The 21,413-nt window shown below is 38.3% G+C and overlaps 1 protein-coding gene across 13 annotated transcripts in view; it reads left to right on the top strand.

Moving 5' to 3' along the window:
* The first annotated feature begins 112 nt into the window (after nucleotides 1-112).
* SLC17A1 (solute carrier family 17 member 1) overlaps nucleotides 113-21,413 on the top strand; it is a 63,625-nt gene continuing 42,324 nt past the window's right edge. For 4 of the 13 annotated variants that reach the window (XR_008711430.1, XR_008711432.1, XR_008711431.1 and 1 more), the window contains exons 1-3: nucleotides 114-389; nucleotides 10,571-10,655; nucleotides 16,953-17,125. Coding sequence is in view for 10 of the 13 variants with exons in the window: in XM_055570819.1 (XP_055426794.1) it covers nucleotides 300-389; nucleotides 10,571-10,655; nucleotides 16,953-17,125 (348 nt within the window). In the remaining 3 variants the exon portion in view is untranslated. Of the gene's footprint in view, nucleotides 476-791; nucleotides 1,123-9,087; nucleotides 9,203-10,570; nucleotides 10,656-16,952; nucleotides 17,126-21,413 lie in introns of those variants that run through there. The other 9 variants (XM_055570817.1, XM_055570818.1, XM_055570816.1 and 6 more) reach the window with 7 other exon arrangements.

The following is a 21,413-nucleotide window of genomic DNA, read 5'->3' as shown; positions in this document are numbered from 1 at the left end:
CAAGGTGGCTTATCTCTTACTCTCTGTACATCGCCTGCTTGACCTACACATGCTTCACCTACACTCTGTTCACAGGAATGTGCTTTCCACCTGCTCATTAGGCCAGAACGGCTCCACCTGCTAGTTTATTAAAGGGAAACAGCTGTGCTCATGATCGTTAACCTGAGGGGCTGGGAGGGAAGTGCCCTGGCTGTTGGTTTCCCTGGTAACTGATGAGCCAACCTCCTTGATGTCATTCCCCCTGTAAATGGTAACCTCCCCAGGCCTAGCCCTTCCGTGTTTTGCTCCTTGGTTGCCGTATGCTGTGGAGGTGCTGCTCTAGGACCTGGCTTCAGACATATACGGTCTCCTGTCCAATAAGCCCCTGCTGTCTTCATCACTGTCTCCAGGTTATTTCTTTGGTCTCAAGGCTGGGCAAGTACAAGGCTTGCAGGGTGCAGAATGATGAGTCAGCCAGAAGATGGAGGAAACTCTTGTGAGTGTGAGATGTTAGGAAATAAGGACAAGGAACAGAAAGTTGCAGGGGTGACTCTGAACATGCGGGCTGTTCACTAGCATATGGGGCCTTGTGGCAGCTGTCTACTATGAGAAGCGTCTTTCTCTTTCCATTATGTTGACGATATCCTGTTAACCACAGAGCCTCTTTCTAGTTTAAAAGTAGCAGCCCCATGATCGTGGATTCCAAAGAGATAGCTGGTGAATAAGTCACTGTTTGGGGTCTAGAACAGCTGTGTGTGGGATTCAGGACCCCCCATGGACATCAATAGTGATGAGGGAATCCACTTTTGCAGCCATGAAGTTCAGGAATGGGTTGGTAAGAATGACACACAGTGACATCTTCCCCTGCCTCACAACTCCATTGCTGCTGGGGCTGCAAATGAGCTGCTTCAACATTAGAGACAGGAAACCCACTCCTTCAGCAGTGAACACATCCCAGGGGCAGTGGTCCCAGTGCTGACACCATCTTAACTCAGAGGCAACTAGTCAGTGCAATCGAGTTCACTAGTTGACCACTGAAGGACTGTTGCCAACTGTTGGTCAGGACAATAATGCACTTTTGCCCTCATCATTGGATCTTCCCCAGTGAACCACAGTATAACAACATGGCCCTGAGACTGGCAGGTAAGTCCCCATGGTTTGGATTTGCAGCCTTATGGGGAAGAAAATTAGAAAGGGACTTACAGGTTTCACCTGTCTCCTCCTCCTGGGCCCCACCTAAAAGGACTAAGGTAACTAATCTAGGCCCCCTACTGGAGAAGGATGCCATTCTACTAACTCTGAGGTCTTGTTATGTGATCTCGCCAGTATTCAGCCCTCAGCTATGGGGTCTGCAGGTGGATGGGTAGTGAGGTCCTCAGGCCAGGACAGAAACCACAGACAGGGGTGCTATTATCTCAGAATGCAGGTACTACTTGTATTTTGCTTAATGGTCATGCTCTCCCCTGTACTGCGCCTGTTAACTTATGTTTCATCCCTAGTCTGAGCAGAGGAAATCTGTTCCCAGACTGGGTGACAACAGTGGCCTCCCTATGAAATGAGTTAGATTGCTGGGTCTACAGGGAGATGCCAATGTGGTCCTCCTTTGGACCTTCCATGAAAAATTGACCCAATAAAGGCCTGACTCAAGTTTGCCCACCTCTTGGACTCCTAACACTCTTTAGCTGCTATCATCTATATTGCATTTGTGGTATTTAGTTGCAGTTTACCTCTGCATGCCTAACCCCAGGGTAATGTGGAAGGTCAGTGGTGGGGGAGCAAGATTGTAAGGATCGTGCAGGGTGTATAGGGGAGGGGTGTTTTGTCAGGACACTCAAGGTGGCTGTTCTCCTGCTCTCTGTACATCTGCTCATCCCGTGCCTGCTTCAGCTCCTCCCTACCCACACTACCGACCATCCTTCAAACTTGCTGCAGCCCCAGTTAATGATTGTTCTAACTTTAGATCAGAGTATTTCCATTATAATTACTTATCAAAGGGGCCATGAGAGGCATGCCCCTCTGCTGGTTTCCCTGGTAACCAATGAGCCAACTTGACTCAGTCCCCCACATGAACATGTTTTCCCCCTGCCCCTTAGGCCAGAATGGCTCCACCTGCTAGTTTATTAAAGCAAAACATCAGCCCTCATGATGGTTGTTAACCTGAAGGGCTGTGAGGGATGTGCCCTCATTGCTGGTCTCCCTGGTAACTGATGAGCCAACCTGATATTAATTCCCCTATAAATGGTAGCCTCCTGGCCCCGCCACCCCAACCCAATTAAGACTGCTGCCACGTCCTGCCTGCCTTCCTCCCCACATGGGGTCTGTCACTCCAGAACCTGGCTTCAAACATGTAGGATTCTGTGTCTGTTACACCACTGATGTTTCTGTCAATGACTCTAGGCTTATTCTTCAGTTTCGAGGATGGGCAAGTACAGGGCTTGCAGGCCTGTGGGGTGCAGCCCAGCAACCAATATCTTCCAAGTGTCCCTTCCCACTTCATTACATGAGTTTCAAGCAGAACTATCTTGAGCACTATGTCTTAAAGAGATTCTGGTAAAACTGTTCCTTTAGTTTTTAACTACAGACCCCTCTCTCCTCATGAAGTCTGAAGGGCTGAACCACACTCGCTTTTACTCTCTCAATAATTGCCCCTATTTACTATGCCATTGTTACTGAATCGGCATTATTGAGATTCTGTGCCTGCCTCCATCATTCCTTTTCTTTTCTTTTTTTTTCTGATTTTCCTCATTCCCAGGGGATCTTTAGTCACTTATGAAGACATTCCTGGTGAGAATTACTCCATTGGATTTCTCCATAAACCAAACATATTTTGATTTGACTATTATTAATAGAAACAGCTTAGGTTCATCCTGAGATAATCCCTACCTTAGCTATATGTGTGCTAAAAAATCAATGTAGAGGTTCTTTTCCATCAAAAAAAATCTTCAACTACATGCAGTAACTGCAATACACATCCTCCATGTGCCTTAACCAGAATGCATACTAATTTAAGGTGAGCTTTCATTTCCAGTACCTGGCACCTGTTTGCCTTACTAGAGAGCTGCCTAGGAGCCTGTTTTGCCTACCAACAGGAACATGCCTGAGAATTTATGTCCTCCAGGAACAAGAGGCCAATAATTCATTGCCACAGAGATATAAATACTCCAACTTCCTTGCTCCTACTCTGAGACAAAATCTACACTGTCTCCCAAACTCCCTAAGAATTGATCTGAAACTTACTTGATATCCCTTCTAGATCTTCTCTGACAGTTTTTCTTGAGAATGTGTGCTAATAGACCATTTTCATAGGAATTATTTCAAGATCTGATTCTAGAGAATTTGATCCAAAACAACTGTTTCTACAAGGGAACCTAGGAGACAGTCTCAGGATAGACTTCTGGAGTTGAATCACTCAAGTCGGATGACACAAGGACACATTTGATGTTAGTAAAGGTAGCAGCAGTAGTAGTCTTGGCCTCCTGTAACAGTAGCAGAACATTGGGATGGGAAGTGAGATACAGGTGAAAGGGCATGCACTGGCTTAGTCAATACTTCTAGTCTTGAGAGATATGGAGAAATAGCAGTTATAACAACTTCGAGGTTAGCTGTGTGTTGGTCAGAACCACTGAGGGACTCAAACGGGAGAATTATATCAGAGCATGATACGGAAGATCCCCTGGAGGAGACCTTGGCAACCACTCTAGTATCATTGCCTGGAGAATCCCCATGGACAGAGGAGCCTGGCGGGCTATAGTCCATGAGGTTGCAAAGAGTTGGACATGACTGAGCGACTAAGGACATGATATGAAAGTCAGAAAACCTCCCTGGCAGCACATAGATATCACAGTCTCCAATAGAGGGAAGATATACTCTAAAGACTAGATTCAAGATTTGATTGTTAGATTAGCAAAAACACGACTATTTAAAGGCACAAAATGTCTCATGTTAATATCACATTTTAGATAAACCTGAAACTTATTTGCTCTGCTATTGGCAGATAGCAGCCTCTCTGAAGACTGTTCAAGTTCTATTCTCTTTTCCTTTAATACCTAACAAATAATAAACCTAACATGAGACAAATAACTAGGTTAGATCCTGCTGCTGCTGCTAAGTCGCTTCAGTCGTGTCCGACTCTGTGCAACCCCATAGTCAGCAGCCCACCAGGCTCCCCCGTCCCTGGGATTCTCCAGGCAAGAACACTGGAGTGGGTTGCCATTTCCTTCTCCAATGCATGAAAGTGAAAAGTGAAAGTGAAGTCGCTCAGTCGTGTCCGACTCTTCAGGACCCCATGGACTGCAGCCTACCAGGCTCCTCTGTCCATGGGATTTTCCAGACAAGAGTACTGGAGTGGGTTGCCACTGCCTTCTCTGAGGTTAGATCCTAGTGTGTCTTAACTGGAATAGTTCTGGTCCCACTAAGGGAGAGAAGAGACTATTCACCAACAAAGTATCAGGGATCTGGAGAGTGTGACTGAAATATGGGACCAGGGTTTTGGGGCAAAATGTAAGGCTGGATAAGGGAGACTTTGACAATATGCGGATACAATACTATGACTCAAGACTTGATGTTATATAAGCCTAAATGGAACACCTGAAATTGTCCACTACTAGCAAATTAGCAATTCAAAAGCAATACTGCATGGCAGGTGGAATAGCAGAGAGTAATGCCATTTTAAAAGATTTACAGGATACTAGGATGATGGCCTTTACCATGTTCCCATTCAACTCACCATTTTGTAGCCCCAGCAAAAATGGATTGTAACAGAAGATGAAGAATTACCATAGACTTAATCCAATGACAGTGGGTGCTAAATCGCTTCAGTCATATCCGACTGTTTGAGACCCTATGGACTGTAGCCTGACAGACTCCTCTGTCCATGGGATTTCCCAGGCAAAAATACTGGAGTGGGTTGTCATTTCCTTCTCCAGGGGATCTTCCTGGCTCAGGGATCAGACCTGCATCTCCTGCACTGGCAGGCGGGTTCTTTACCACTAGTGCCACCTGAGAAGTCCACTTAATCCAATGGTAGTCTTAGTTGCATATGTTTTGCCAGATGGCATATCGTTAATAGAACTTTATTTCCAGCATGTATAGAAGTCCTAGTTCCCAGAAAAGAGGAATACTTCCAGGAATGGGCTCAGTAAGGGTTCCAAAATGCCTAAAGCTATGAGTGCTGACTTGTCTTGTTGGGATCCTCTTGCTGGTAGACCCAAGAGCAAAAGAAAGGAATCACCAGACTGGCCAGAGTAATTAACCCTGATCATTATGAGATGGTTGGTTACTACTACATAATAGGGACAGGGACAAGTATGTCCAGAGCTTGGGAAATCCCATGCCCTTTTTAACTATGAATAGGTAATTACAGCAACTACATTAGAGTTGTGACATCAAATCACCAGAGATGAATTATTGGGTCACCGTACTCTGCAAGCAACCCAAAGCAACAAAAGGACTGGCCAAGAGAGGAGACCTGTAAGGGGTGGATGAGGGAAGATCGTGAATATCAATTAAGTCTTTGGGACTGATTGCAGCTTCGGGCATGTAAATGTTTCATTAATTTTTTATTCCTAAAGAATCAGTGCTATGAACTTAATTGAAAAGAGAATGGAACTGGACAGTGTGAAGAATAACAAGCTGTCAGTGTTCTGCCCGTATCTTCTGGGGTCTTTTACATTTTGGGGTGTGAATACCAATGCCCCTTGTGCTTTCACTGGCAATAGCCAGCACACCCATCACTTGGTTTGAGGGCTGTCCTTGGGCTGCTGGAACCTACTTCACCTGTATTCACTGAAAGAAGTGCCTGGGGACTCAGGACCTCCCAGAGGCAGCCGTTGGCCAGTGATAGATAGATGCTGGCATATAAATACTCTAACTTCTTTAGCTTTGGTTAGAAAAACTCTGAGGTATGGCCTAGGCTATGCCCATTGCTCCCTTGCAGAATCAACTCCAAATTACCTTCCTCCAGATTTAGGTTGTTACCATGCCCTTGTTTGTCGCCTTTCTTTTTCTCCTTACTGCCCTACTGTCTTTATTGTTTTTCTGAAAATACTACCTATTAAATCACTTTTACAAGAATCTTGATCTCAAGGTCTGCTTCTAAAAGAGGCAAAAAATTTATTCAAGTAATAATGTTAGTGTTATTTTTATATTAATATGATTATATTATAATAAAGCAAGAAAAGTAATTAAGAACCAAGGTGTTCAACATAAAGGGAAAATGCAAGAGTATAAAATTTAACTTTTTAAAAAATTGCTCTAATATTCAGTTTGATTTGGAAATATTAGAATTTATTATTTTTTTTCTAAAAAATACATTTTCTGAGTTCTTCCACTGAAATAGCTAGATGCACCCCAATGCCCAGTATGTGGTCTCTTAATATTGTTTCTTTCTGAAAGGAACCAGCAGTCCTTCAGAAAGTCCAGGTCTGGGGACAGAAAATATATGAGGATCCTAGAAAATATTGTGTGCTAGAAAACAAACTATCCAAGATCACTAGGGTCATGTCATAATGATATAGGAACCAGACTGAAGGGACTCCTGCTGGCCAAAGAAGAGATAATTTGAGCATCAAAATAGAGTAAGGACTGTGATTCCATGAGGTCATTTTACTTGGTCATTTTTACTACAGCATTGAATTATTACTCTGAAAAGTTTTAAGTACTTATCCTGACTTTCCTATTAAATCTGTATTTCAGGGTAACCAAATATTTGACTAGGTGAATTTCCTTCCTATTTTGTAGAAAATTGCAGCTGATAAATGAAGGCACAAGAGTTTTCTAGAGTCATCATTTTGCAATTTATAATGAAATAACAGTTCTAGGTAACATTAACAACCACTAAAAACCACAGGTGAAAGGTTGATAAGTACTTTGTTAGTGGATAAGTCAAGCTGAGAGTATCTGAACACACTGATCAGTCTTACTAAAAGTGAGACAACCTGCTGTGGTGAAAACATCAGACACACCTACGAAGTACTCTTTTCCTGAATCTAACCAACTCTAGGTACCCAGAGTTTTCAGGATGTAAGGGGATAAAGAAATATATCAAATGACATAGAAAACAATTAGTCAAATCAATTATGAGAATAATTCTGCAAACGACTGTTTTGTTGTAGTGTTTTAAATAACAGCAAATATAAAATGCAGGTGGGTAGAAGGATTGTTATGAAATTAGACCTGAGAGCCACAACAACTAAGTGTCATATGTGGATCTTGTTTGGATCCTCATTTAAATAAATAGAGTATAAATGAATAACTTTGAAGCAATTAGGAAAATTTTCATGATATTAGATGATATTAAGGAGCTATTGCTTATTTGTTAGATGTGATGATGGCATGTTTTTCCAAGTCCTAATGAATTATATGGCCATGCTGTATTTTTTGTTGGAGAAATGACATGATATAATACAGAAAACCACTGTTGGGTATGGTATATGGAAACTCAAATGGCCAAATATTGAAAATTGTGAAAACTGGTTAATGGGTCTATGGTTATATTAGATTGATCTACTTTTTTTCCTATGTGTTTGAAACTTTCCATAATAAAATGTTAAAGTAAAAAACTTAATAAGGAAAACACAGAATCCAGATGTAGAATCCAGAAGCAATTTCGAAGGGTATCACAAAGCAGTATAAAGCTTTTGGGTCAGCAAACAGAATGATGGTTCCCTCCTGGGTAATCAGTACCTAGAACTGGGGATATTGACACCAGATGGGAAGGTTGTTTGCTTAAAACATGGACATTAAACAACTGTTGACCTAGGACTTTCAGTCAATAAATGGGTCCCTTTCCCAGAAAATGTCAGAAATTGACAGCCTTTGTGTCAGATAGGACAAATAGTAAAAAAAACATCCTGAAAGAGCCAGATAAAAATCAGCACAACCTGGACTTCAGAAAAAGAAAAAATCCAGGTGAATATAACAAGGTATCAAAGACTCTTGGGCAAATGAGTTGAAGTTTTCAACATTTTGTAAAATATTTTTATTGGAGTATAGTTGATTTACAATGTTGTATGAGTTTCAGGTGTACAGCAAAGTGAATCAGAGATATATATATATATATATATAAATTACAAGTTGTATATATAGCCACTCTCTTTTAAAATTCTTTTCCCATATAGGCCATCACAGAGTATTGAGTTCCCTGTGCTACACAATAGGTCCTTATTAGTTATATATTTTATATATAGTAATGTGTATATATCAATCCCAATTTTCCAATCTCTCTCTCCCCCACTTACTCTCTGGTACCCATAAGTTTGTTTTCTGTATCTGTGACTCTACTTCTGTTTCAACATTTCTTTCTTTTTTTTTTTTTAGAGAGAAAATAACTTGATCATGTTATAGAGCATCTTCTATGTGCCAAACATATGTTAAGCACTTTGAAAACATAATAAATTTTAAAATGCTTCAGTATGTAAGAAATTATAGTGCAAAATTTTTGATTTCAGGGCTTAGATATCCCTATCTATTCAGTAGCTTGTCTTCAAAGAGTTCCAAGGTAAAATGCTCCCAAGTACTGCTATAGACAGGAGACTGAACAAGGAGAACTTACAGTCATTGCAGGGGAAGCTGCGAGGGAATTCATAGTCCTCAGAGAACACACCTCTGTAAAATGCCCCTCTTTCTGAGTAGCTTGAATACCAAACAGATGTGACCTTTGGAAGAGATGAGGGGGGATGGGGAGAGGAAACAAGAGGAGAGGCAGAAGGGAAAGGAGGGAAGAAGGAAGGATGGAAAGAAGGAAGGGAAGGAAGATGGGGCAGAAAGCCAGTAGGACATTTACAAAGCATTTAGAACACCATAGCATGCCTGTCAAAATAGCACTGTAGATATGGAGCCATCCTCAATAGAAAAATCCTGGAAACTCTTAATGGACAGGCAGGTTCTGCCTCCTAATAGAGAATGAGCCTGGAGGGTGGCAGGGCAGGGTGGGGTGGGGGGTGGGGAGGGTCTGTCTATTAAAGTCATGAAATGATTGACAGATTTCTAGAAGGTTTCTAGTCCCTTGGATGATTTTAAGACTCCCTCCCCTCCCCTGAAGATTCAAGGCAAAAATGTAAGTGAAGTTAAAAATTAAATTTTTAACTTTGACCTAGGGAGATCAAAGGATATGGTGAAGGATTTAAGTGGCTGAAATTAGCAAATCCAGAAATTCAATATTTTTAAAATTTGAGAGGCAAGTCTTCACAGGGCAAAAAGGAATCGCTTTTCTGTCCTAATTCAGGTTAGTAACTATATGCTTATATATTATTCATAAAGTGCAGTTTAGAATTAATTCTCCAGAAGGATTAATAAGGACGGTTTCTATTAGAGATTTTATCAAAGCTATTTAGCAATCTGGGGAAACTTGGACAGGGGAGTTGGACAAAATATATATTTTTACAGATTTTTCACAAGGGAAAGAAAAAAACATTCCTAGGGATGAGTTTGAGGTAGACAGTTACGTCAATAAAGGAAAGAGAAGTGTGTATTGTGTGGTGTTTAGTGCTTGTGTACGTGTGAGTGGCATGGAAAGTATGTGTGCTTGAGGCGGTGGTGGTGGTGTGTGTGTGTATATGTATACAGAAATAAACGGCAGCCCCAGATGTCCCAGTGGGTAATGATGGTGGTTGACAGACTGCTCATTTATATATACTTTACAAACCCAGCCTTAGAAATTTTAAGTATTTTTTGAGCATCTGATGTCATACATGCTGATATAGACAAAACTCTTTGATTCACCCACTTTGTCGAGCTTCCCACCAACAAATGCAGACCTGGCAGCAGGGTCATTTTGTCCAGGGTAGTGAGGAGAATGATTTGCCTCTCCTTATAAAAGCGTTTTTTTTTTTATTTTATTTTATTTTTAAACTTTACAATATTGTATTGGTTTTGCTAAATATCGAAATGAATCCGCCACAGGTATACTTGTGTTCCCCATCCTGAACCCTCCTCCCTAATCTTTTAGCTCAACAAAGATATAAGAAAAACAAAGAATTGTATGTTACCTTTAATTCCTTTTCTGACATCCTTCCTTTCTTTTTGTACATCCAAGTTTGTTGTTTAGTTGCTAAATCATGTCTGATTCTTTTGCGACCCCATGGGCTGTCCTTGGTATTTCGCAGGCAAGAATACTGGAGTGGGTTGCCATTTCCTTGTCTGGGGGATTTCCTGACCCAGGAATGGAACCTGAGGCTTTTGCCTCATCTCCTGCATTGTAAGCAGGTTCTTTACTGATGAGCTACCTTCAGTAATCTGCTTCTGTCTGAAAAGCTTCCTTTCTTTCACATTCCCTACAGGGTAGATTTCCTGGCAATGAATTCTCTCAAGTTTTGTTTGACAGTCTTTCTCTTTCACTTTGGAGGGATATCTTCACTAGATATAGAATTATGGCTTGGCAGGATGTCTTGTTTGCTTTTTAGAGTTTTCAGGTTTTCTGTGTATTTTGTAATCAACAAAAATATCATAAAAGTGAAATGTCAAAACAATGGGTACTGGTATGACAAAGCAAGTTTCCCTTGGATTAATGTTTTAAAGCAGGGAGAGGTGCTAGGTGGATTTTAACCAGTTCTTCCCTCTGTAATGCTGATGTCAGTGTGTTTTGCACTTTCAGGGGATAGAAAACAAACTCTTCAGCAAGAAGAAAAACAACCATAACACCATTATGCAAGTGGATAACCAGGTCTCTCCAGGGAAAGGTAGAAATTATTCTCTATGACATAGGCTTCCTTCTTCTTAAACAGGACACTATTGATTCCATGTGAGAAGATTTTGTCCATAAACACATGCGCTAAAATGTAAAGCATCTTAGAAATGTTCAGGAAAGGAGGTGGGGGGGGAGGGCGGAAATATGCCTGCCATGATTTTCCATTAGAAAAACCCTAAATAAAATAGCCCATGTACCAAGATTATTCATACTGTTATTTTGATTCTTATACACCTGTCAGTTTATCACTTGGTAGAGAATGTCAGAAAGAGGGGGGACTATTTTGGTTCTATCTCAAGGAGAGAGACAGATACATGGATGGAAGTGAGGCAGGATGAATGTTCTTGAGTCACTGCACCCTTCAACATCAACAGCTGGATATTTACAGGATATTTTTTAGATTGTATATCTCAAGTAGGGCAGGGGAAAAACAATATGGAATTACTGCTATCAGATTAGCATTATATCTACACTAAGGGGGACAAAAATCCTAGAAGAGAGGGTGGGCAACAAATTGCATACTTTTTCAATTTATATAAATATTAGTGGCCTATTTTATATTTCTTCTTGTGTCAATTTTGATAATTATTTTCGTATTTTCATATTGTTCCTTTGTATTCAAATTATCTAGTCTAGTGTCTGTGTGCTCAGATGTATCCAACTATTTGTGACCCTGTGGACTGTAGCCCACCAGGCTCCTCTACCCACGGAATTTTAATTATATGTGAACATATAAAAGATATAAACATATATTTTTATGTATATAAAATTGATTTCTGCCTTTATGTTTAACATTTACTTCTTTTTAGGATCTTTGGGTTCATCCATTGTTCATTTTCCAAGTCTTTGAGTTCTCTCTTTTTTAATAAATCTGTTCTGAGATGTAGAATTTGCTCTTTCCAGAGGTTGACATGTAGTATCTTACTGTTACTCAGTCCCAAGCACTTTAGAACACTCCTTGTGATTTCTCTTTTTGTGTGTGATTTCTTTTTTTGAGTTTCAGATTTTTTGTTCTTTGTTTTTATTGACATATAGTTGATTTACAATGTTATGCTAATTTCTGCTATACAGCAAAGTGACTGTTAAACACACCTATACATTTTTTTTTATATTCCTTTCTAAACTCCTATGATTCCTTTTTTTCAAGACTTAGAAATAATTCATATTGTTTCTAGAGCAATGTAGAGAAAAGAACAAAACTCAGAATGGTACCCTTAATTGACTGTGACAAGCCCTATTCCACACATGGTGAAGATAGCTTCCCCTTTGCCCTCTAGAGGCTATTTTTTCTCATCTAGGAATTTTCCCACTGTTTCCTTCAGATTTTCAGGTCTACATACTCCCCTTTTGCTTTTGAGGATTTTAAAAAGGATGAGGTTGTTTAGAAAGCTTTGAGGCAAGTCATCTCAGTGTGCATGTATACGTGTGTGGTTTGAAATGTTTTGCAGATGACCCAAGGCCAGTGAGTTTAAAGGCAAAGGAAGGGCTGGGTAATGATTAAATTTCTAAGACATTTTTTTCTTCCTTTTGCTTAATCTCAAGGTTCAAACAGGGCAAAAAATTTTGCCTCCTGGAAAAGGTTAGGAGGCAATGGATTTTCCCCTCAATGACTCAGCAAGGCTTTGGCATCTAAACATTTAAGGAAAGGTTCACTTACTAGACTCTTCCATTGCCAGGGCATTGGTATCTGATTCCTGTTGCCCCATTTTCTGGGAGGCAAAAAGCAACCTGAGATCAAATGTCTTCAGGGAAAAAAATCTTCCTTCAATGATCAGTCTATGCCTTGAGGACTCTGTCTTCACAAAATCTTTGGCCTGAGTATCTCATCTTTCCTGCCAGATCATTCACACTTTCAATGAACTGTTAACTTTAAATAAATTTTTATCTAATATTCTTATCTGTTTACAAAGGGAGATCTGTCAAGAAACTAATTTTCCAGGTACTAATGTTACTTTTTTCACTTAATAATATATCTAAATGGAATCCTGCAGTTGTACATAAAGAGCTTCCTCATCATTTTTTATAGTTGCATATGAATTTGGTATGACTATATTATAATTTATTTAACTAGATAATTTGTTAGATAACTAGATAATTTAACTAGATAAATTTATCTAATTTATTTAATTAGATAATTACTGATTTATCTAATTTAAAATCTTCTACTGTTTCAAACAATTCTTCAAAAATGTACAATGATACAAAATTCAATTCAGTGGGATCACTGGTAAAAAAAAACTTATGTAACTAAATAGACTCAAATATGTAAAGCAAAATTAACACTATTTTTAAAAGGTACAAAAATCCTAATAAAACATTAGCAAAACAAATTTTTTTTTAATTTTTAAAAATTGCAAAATCTAAGTCCAATCAATCCTAGAAATGAAAGAATAGTTTTCTATTACAAAGTAAATAATTGTCATTCAATACAAATTAAAGAAGAAAACTATATGATGATCTCATTAGATACAAAAAAATCTTTATGAGATTAACATTCATTCCTGATGAACACTATTAGGTAACTATGACGATGTGATGGACAGTACTCTAAGATGGTCCCTTTGCACTCTTGGGTGGAACCAAAGGGCAGAGGATAAAGCAGAGAGCTCAGAGGGCAGAGTCAAGGGCCACAAGGATTATCCCCAGGCCTCAAGAAAAGTTCAACATTTGTCTAACTGAACTTCAAAACTCTTATTGATCAGTGACTTCTTTTTACACTCCATTTCTCCCCCTTTTGAAACTGGAATGTCTATATCAATTATCCTATGCCTGTCCCACCATTATAAGTAGAAACATTGCGAGTGTGTAACTTGTCTCTAATTTCACAAGTTCGCTGATAGATACTGTTCCCATAGTGGGTTACTTTTAGAAGCTTCATCTGTATTTGTTTTGAATTTTGTAAATTTGAGCTGACATTTTGATGAGGATTTGGACTTGAGTTGATAATGTAATGAGATGAGACCTTAAGGAACTTTGGGATGGGGTGAGTATGTTTTGTATATGGCATGAACATGGATCTTCTGGGACCAGAGAGTGAATTGTTCTAAGACTGCCCACAAGATTCTGGCCCCATACACCTTCCTCCAGTTATTTAAGCAAATGCCAAGGAAGGTGCTGCTTGAAGGGATGTTGCAGATCTAAGCATGGTCCATAATCAGCTGATCTTAAATCTAGGTAGGACTGATCTAATCACAGGAGCTCTTTAAATCTGGATCTAGAGGTCAGAGAGTAGCTAGAGAGATTCAAAGCAAGAGAAGGATTTAACAGAAGAGATTCTTCCTTGCTGATTTTGGGGATAAAGGGGGGACAAGCAGCATAATGCACAACATCTTAAAACTGAGAGTAACTCTTAGCTGGCAGTCAGCAGGGAAACAGCAACAGAAGTACAACCACCACAGAAAACTGAACTCTTCCAATAGTTCCTTCCAGAGAACCTCCACCTGAGAACTCATCTTGCCTGATCGCTTGATTTTAACCTTTGAGACCAGGAGTGAAAAATCCAACCACATCATGCTAAAACTTATGACCTGCAGAATTGTGAATCTTTTATTAAAAGGGTGCCATTGTAAGTCATTAAGTTTGTGAAAATTGTTTAACACAACAATAGAAATAAATACACTTCAAAAAGCATATCTACAAAGAACCTCCAACAAACATTATCCAAAATGTAAAAACATTAGAGTTACTCTGTGTAAATCAGGAATAATGACATAAAACCAGAACTGCTTGATACAATCAGTAATATACTCGTGGTTCTGATGCAATGATACCATGAAGTTAAAGACAGAAGGATAGGAAAAGAAGAGATAAAATCATAATTTGCACATTCCATACATAGAAAACCTCTCCAAATTAGGAGATGAATTTTTAGAAACAAGATTAACTTTTGGCTAGCTACCTGGATATTACATCTCCCTGACTGAGCAGTGGCTAAGACTCCGAGCTTCCACTGCCTGGGGTGCAGGTTCAATCCCTGATGGGGAAACTAACCCCCTGCTGCATGGTGTGGCCAAAAAATTATTTCTTTATACTATGCTATGCTATGCTATGCTAAGTCACTTCAGTCGTGTCCGACTCTGTGCGACCCCATAGACGGCAGCCCACCAGGCTCCCCAGTCCCCGGGATTCTCCAGGCAAGAACACTGGAGTGGGCTGCCATTTCCTTCTCCAATGCTAACCACAGACAATTTAAAACCTCTACTGGGTTGTAATAATGGAGGTTCCATCCTCTTTTCTTTCAGGCTTGCCAACAAATGTGCTTTTGGATCTATGCGAATCTGATATGTGACCATACTTTCTCTACACAATTTTTTTTGATGTATGTGGCTGGGGCATTATTCTGCCTACTACACATCCTTTTTTTGTGTGTGTGTCTTTTAAAATTTTTATCTGCACCGCAGGGCATGCGGGATCTTAGTTTCACACAGGAGAGATGGAACCCACAACCCCTGTGGTGCAGGCACTGAGTCTTAACCACTGGACCACCTGGGAAGTCCAAAAATGTCCACATCCTTGCCAACACTCATTTCTTACCTTTTTTGATAAAAGTCATTTTAAAAGGTGTAAGATGCTATCCCATTATGGTTTTGATTTGCATTTCCCTAATGATGAGTGATGCTGAACATCTTTCCATGTACCTCTTAACTACATGCATGTCTTCTTTGGAAAAATGTCTCTTCAGTTCTGCCCATTTCTTAATCAGATTTTTTTGTTTTTGCTTTTTTAAAAATTTTCCTGTTAAATTGTGTGAGTTCTTTTCACTCTGCTCAATGTTATGTGGCAGCCTGGATGGGAAGAGAGTTTGAGCAAGAGTTGATACATGTGTTTGTATGGCTGAGTCCTTTTGCTGTCCACCTGAAACTGTCACACTGTTTGTTAATTGGCTACATCCAGATACAGAATAAAAACAAAATTGAGTTCTTTTTATATTTTGCAGTCTAACCCCTTATCAGATAAATGATTTGCAAATGTCTTCTCCCATTCAGTAGGTTGCCCTTTCATTTTGTTTATAATTTCCTTTGCTGTCCAGAAGACTTTTAGTTTGATATAGTGCCCTTTGTTCATTTTTGCTTTCTCTGCTTTTGCTTTTGGTGTCTTATTAAAAAATCATTGCCAAGACCTATGTCAGGGAATTTACCATCTATATGTTCTAGAAGTTTAATGGTTTCATGTCTTGAGTTCAAATTTTATTCCATTTTGACTTAATTTTTGTATATGGTATAAGAGAGTGGTCCAGTTTCATTCTTTCACATGTGATTGTCCAGTTTTCCCAACACCATTATTGAATACTTTAATATTTATTGAAGTATAATTACATAAAATAAAATATGGATCTTAAGTGTATATTTAGATGTGCTTTGAGAAATGTATAAACTTACAAACAAGACTCATAGAACATTACATTAGTTTAAAGTCCCATGATGTCCCTTTGCCCTCCTTACCAAGAGGGAATTGTTATTTAATATCTAGCCACATAAATTAATTTTGCCTATTTTTAAAATTCATAGAAATAGCATGCATAAAAATGATATTCACTCTTTGGTATCTAGCTTCTTTAGCTGAGCAAATGTTTGTTGAGATTCATCCAGATTGTTGAGTGTATCAGTGTTTCCTTCCTTTGTATTTCTGAGTAATATCCATTGTATTAATATACTACAGTATGTTCATCCATTCCAAAGATCCAGCTATTTTAAATAAAGCTGCCATAAACAATTCAGTACAAGCCTTTTGTAGATATGTATTTTTATTTCTCTTGAGAAAGGCCATTTGTTGAAAAGACTAATATCTTCCATTGAATTGCATTAGTGCATTTATTCAAAAACATATGATCATATATATTCCTCTCTTTCTGGACTCCCTATTTTCTCCTATAGATGAATTTGTTTGGTCTCACACTAACACTGCATTGATTACTGTAGCTTGAATCTACCTCAAATACATTACTTTTTTAAAAATTTATTTATTTTAATTGGAAGCCAATTACGTTACACATTACTTTTTTTTAAAATGCAGCTTTCTTCTGCAATGTGCACATATGAGTTTCTCAATCAGACTAGTCATGTAAGTTTTGAGAATAAAGTAGTTTACTTGAGGGAAGGTCTTGTTGGTTATTCAGGGGATTTATTTCCAAGAGTAACTCAGGGTGTTTTTAAAAATGGTCCCTTTAAAATAAACATTAGGAAGGGCCACTTATTAGGAAGGGCCACTCGGAAATTTGGGCCCCTAATGTTAAAATATGTATTTTTCCTCAGCTGTGTTAACGATGGATATTTTCTCTCGTACATTCCAGTTCCATATTTTTGTTCCATTCGTTATGGAATCGCTTTCTTCCTGCTCCTCTGTAATGTTATAATAATGTCACAGCGTGTGTGTCTGAGCCTCACAATGATAGCCATGGTGAACAGCACGGAGCCACATGGTTTGTCCAACACCTCCACAAAGGCGCTCCAGGATAACATAAAGGTATATCAAAAATCTTACACACAGTCATAAGTTTAAAATCCTATCTTGCTAACTAATTTGTGTAGAGATTGAATGTTATCATAACTGATATGATAGTAATTACTCTAAAAAGAAACTCAAGTCTTGATCTACCTCATCAGCAGTAACCTAAATGAAGATGTCCCATGACTAAAATATGTCTCAGTATTTGTAAAGGGCAAGGGAAGTTTGGACAAGAGAAAAAAGGAAAACATCTTAAATAAGAAATAGAAATCAACACATTTTCTTTCTTATTTATGTTTTTAACTTACAGTATATTTACATGTTTTGTTAATTTCACCTACAGAAGGTAATGGGTTGATAACTGTCAGAAAATGTAGTACAAAAGAAATGGAAATAGGAAAAACTATTTTTTCACTATACTTTTTTTATGTCCCTTTTTTAATATACAAGCAAATAAAATATTGCCTTATTTTTACCCCTATTTACATTAAGAGTAATGCTCTATATGTAATGTACTGTACCCTGATTTTTTTTTAACATAAGCATCAGAACCAGGTCTCAGATTTGACACATATGTAGGAATTCCTACAGGGAATTTAAAATAACTGTAATTAATATGTCAGGGGTCTAATGGGAAAAGAATACAATACCAGAGAGGTAATGTCAATAGAGAGGTGGATATTATTAGAATAAAAAAGAAATAGTAGAAATCATGGCAGTTATAACAGGTATAAAGAATGCCTTGATGGGCTCATATGTAGTATCAACACAGGTGAGGAAAGAATCAGTGAACTTGAATATACAAACTTCCCAAGCTAAAATGAAAAAGATTAAAAAATAAAAAACTAAGCAGAACATCCCAGAACTGTGGACAATACCAAAAGGTTAAACACGTGCTTGATTAGAATATCAGAAAGAGTAGGAAAAATGGAAAGAAGAAATATTTGAAAAATTAATGGCTGAGAACTTTTTGAAGTTAATGGCACACACCAAACCACAAATTCAGAACACCAAACAGGATAAATACTAAAAAGAAAATTAATCAAGAACAACAAGAATTACCACCCAGACATACATATTTAAATTGCAGAAAACCAAGACAAAAAGAATATCTCAAATAAATCTGGAGGAAAAAGACTACAGAAGAACAAGGATAAAAATTACAGAAGATTTCTTATCAGATACCACTCAAACATAAAGAAAGAAGTGAAATCTCTAAAGTACTGAAAGAAAAAAAAACCTGCCAAACTAAAATTCTATATCCTATGAAGTTACACATTTAAGAATTTAAGAAGTTGTATACTTTATGACAAAGATTAAATACACAGTTTATTGTGTCAACTGTACCTCAAAAAATCTGTCAAAAAATCAATTTTACTCAAAATTTTTTAATTCTTGGTATTCCATTGCCTTGGTTTAAATATCAAGAACCCCATTTTCTAGAGAAATGGCTACTCACAAAAGCTGTATTTTATTTCCTTCACTGTAGTAAAAGAAGGGGCAGCTCAAACTGTGAAGCTTGAAACTTTTCTTTGGCACATTCACCATACCCTTCCCCTTCTCCTCCCCGCCAGGAATCTGCTGCTATAATCCAGGAGAATTGACCTTCTTCAAATAAGAGTCATAGAAAAGGAATTCAGTTTTCTCCTCTACAAAGGTACTAGATGAAGAAATCGAATAGATAATTATTCTCAAATATGAAAACTCACCAGATTATTTTCCCAAAGCAGACCTAAATTGTAAACTGAAATTACAAATGAACCTAAAAACCAGCAAAGTAACTATAACTAGGGAAGGACACATTTAGGTACTCAAAGCCGAGATGGCCCAGTGATAGAAGTCTCTGCTCAGATAGCGGATGAATGAAAAAAATAAAAAAGAAATTGACAGAACTCAGAAAACTGGTACGATAATACTAGACAGAACATTTTAGAAAAGAAAGCAAATAACAAGGAAAACAAGAGAGAACAGAAACCAAAGACAGTGCAATAAGGGACACTGAGTATAGAAAAGAAAAGGAAGGAAGATGAGAAAGTGTTACACATAAATGAGAAATATCCTCTGTCTTCCCTTTGCCAAAACAGCCAAAAATATATATATAATTATTTTATTTTGTTTAAAATTTACCAATCTGATAGAAATTCTGTGATAACTTTAAAATTTATTAATGAATGTATACATTTTTATATTTCTGTGATCTATATTTATTGGTTATTACCATTTTTTTCTCAAAAGTTATCTATTGATACCCTTAGTCCATTTTACTTACTGGGATATTATCTATTTTTTCATTTATATGACTCATACAGATGTATATATATTTATTCCTAAGATTTATATAGGTTAATTTACATATTTATATACAGAGTACTTTATTTAATGACAACTAGTTAATGGATTGAATATGGAAATACTCAGGTTTTATTCTCCTGGTGTGGGGAATTTCATCTGAGGTGAGTGGTTTGAATTCAACTATGGTGCCCACTTTTCTTCTTTTTCTACACTCCACTATAAAGAGTGATGGCTTTATGCCATGAGAAAAACAACCCAATATTCTGAATAATCTGCTCAGGGAGAGTCAAGCAAATATATGCTGAATCACCTGATATGGGAAATGGTGAATATTGATTTTCTTGGGAAAATACCTGTCATTTAGAAAATTATGGCAGAGCATCTTGTTCCATCCTCTGAGTAACCTCCCACCAATGAAAAAGATCTGGAGCTTCCATGACCACTTGGCTACTATATAGAGGCCCCTCACTATTAGTTTTCAATATACTCAGAGTGATGCTTCTACCAAATCTCTCATGGAAGTCCTTTCTATCAGACAAGACATCACTATCTACAGCTATAGGATGACAGGGATTTGAGAAAGGGAGACAGGATGAAGGGCTCAAGATAACAGTGACAAGAGGACAAACAGGCAGGCTCCTACCTAGTTGATTATTTCATAGTCAACAAAGAGTTCCATTTAGAACATTCATTCTTTATCTAAAATAAACTAATTATGCAAGTGCATAGACAGTTTAGAGAAAGGGACTATCTTAGACATTTCCAAAGAAGTTTTCATCTTGTCCTCACCTACTAAAATTAAAATTTCTTCCTGTGCAGTGAGTCCAAAAATACTGCAACCTCCTCATAGTCCAAACTGTAAGTTCAATATTAAGAATTTCTTATGTCAGATTTAATAAAGCAACAGAACTATGCAAGACCCCTTAGCCAAAACAAGCAAAGGAATCCACTCCTGAGGCAGACAGCAAAACATGCCGCATCTGAGCCAAGTGAAAGAAGAGGAATGGCCTTTTTTCCCTTTATTATCCCATTCAATCATTCCCGTAGTTCAGCATGAGAACTTCTCTTCATGATTTGATATTCTCTCTATTGCTACTTTGCTCTCTGGGATCAGTGTGTGTGTTGTTAGGGGGATATGTTGTTTTGTGAACAAGGTTAACTGAATAAAGAAAAAGGATGAGAAGGGGCAAGTGGAAATTAATAATTGCAGTAAATGTAGTACTACATGGTATTCTACAGAGGAGTTTGCATGTATTATTAATATTTAAGAAATAAGTATTAGAGATGTTGAAGGTGAACCTGTAGAGATGTTCTGGACTCACCTCCTCTTACAGACACACCAAATATACAGATACCTATGGAAGGTTTTCCTCTGGGGAAAAAATCAAAAGCTGAATACTCCTACACATCAGGAGAACAAGAAAATGCCCATAACCAAGAGGAAATGCTGAAACACAATCTCACTGCAAACCCCTGGCGAGGTGACCCAGCAAGACATCCCCCTCAGGAGTGAAGAGTCTGAACCCCGCATTGGGCATCATCCCTGCGCCTGAGAGATAAGCCACCCAAAGGTCTAGCTCTGAAAGCCAACAGGGCTCACAAACACAAGTCCCACGAGGGTAAAGGGAACTGAGAAATGGTTCTTAAACGGCTTGCCCATGGACTCACCTACCCCTTGGCACAGCACGGAAGCAGCTGTTTGAAAAGCACCAAGACATTCTATGAAGGAGGTTTATTTGCTTACCATAAACTGTTGACTTGAGGCACAAGCATCTAATACACATCCAAGGTCTTCTGGGGTTCTTTCTCTTTAGGGACGGAAGCCAGTGAATGCCATCCTTGTGTTCTCTCTTTGCTGTACTCCAGAGAGCCAGTATCTCCCAAAGAGATTTACATTCAACTGGCACTCTTGTTCTGGTGCTCCATTTTTATTTTTTATTTTTTTTCCTTTTTAGCAGCTGCTGCCTTGATCACCTGGCTCTGGTGGCCAGCAGGGCTTGACAAAAGTAGTATC

Source organism: Bubalus kerabau, chromosome 3 (assembly GCF_029407905.1).
Source record: "Bubalus kerabau isolate K-KA32 ecotype Philippines breed swamp buffalo chromosome 3, PCC_UOA_SB_1v2, whole genome shotgun sequence".
NCBI classification, from domain to species: Eukaryota; Metazoa; Chordata; class Mammalia; order Artiodactyla; family Bovidae; genus Bubalus; species Bubalus kerabau.
Note: the sequence above shows the minus strand (reverse complement) of the source record. Positions and strands in the feature narration are given on the sequence as shown.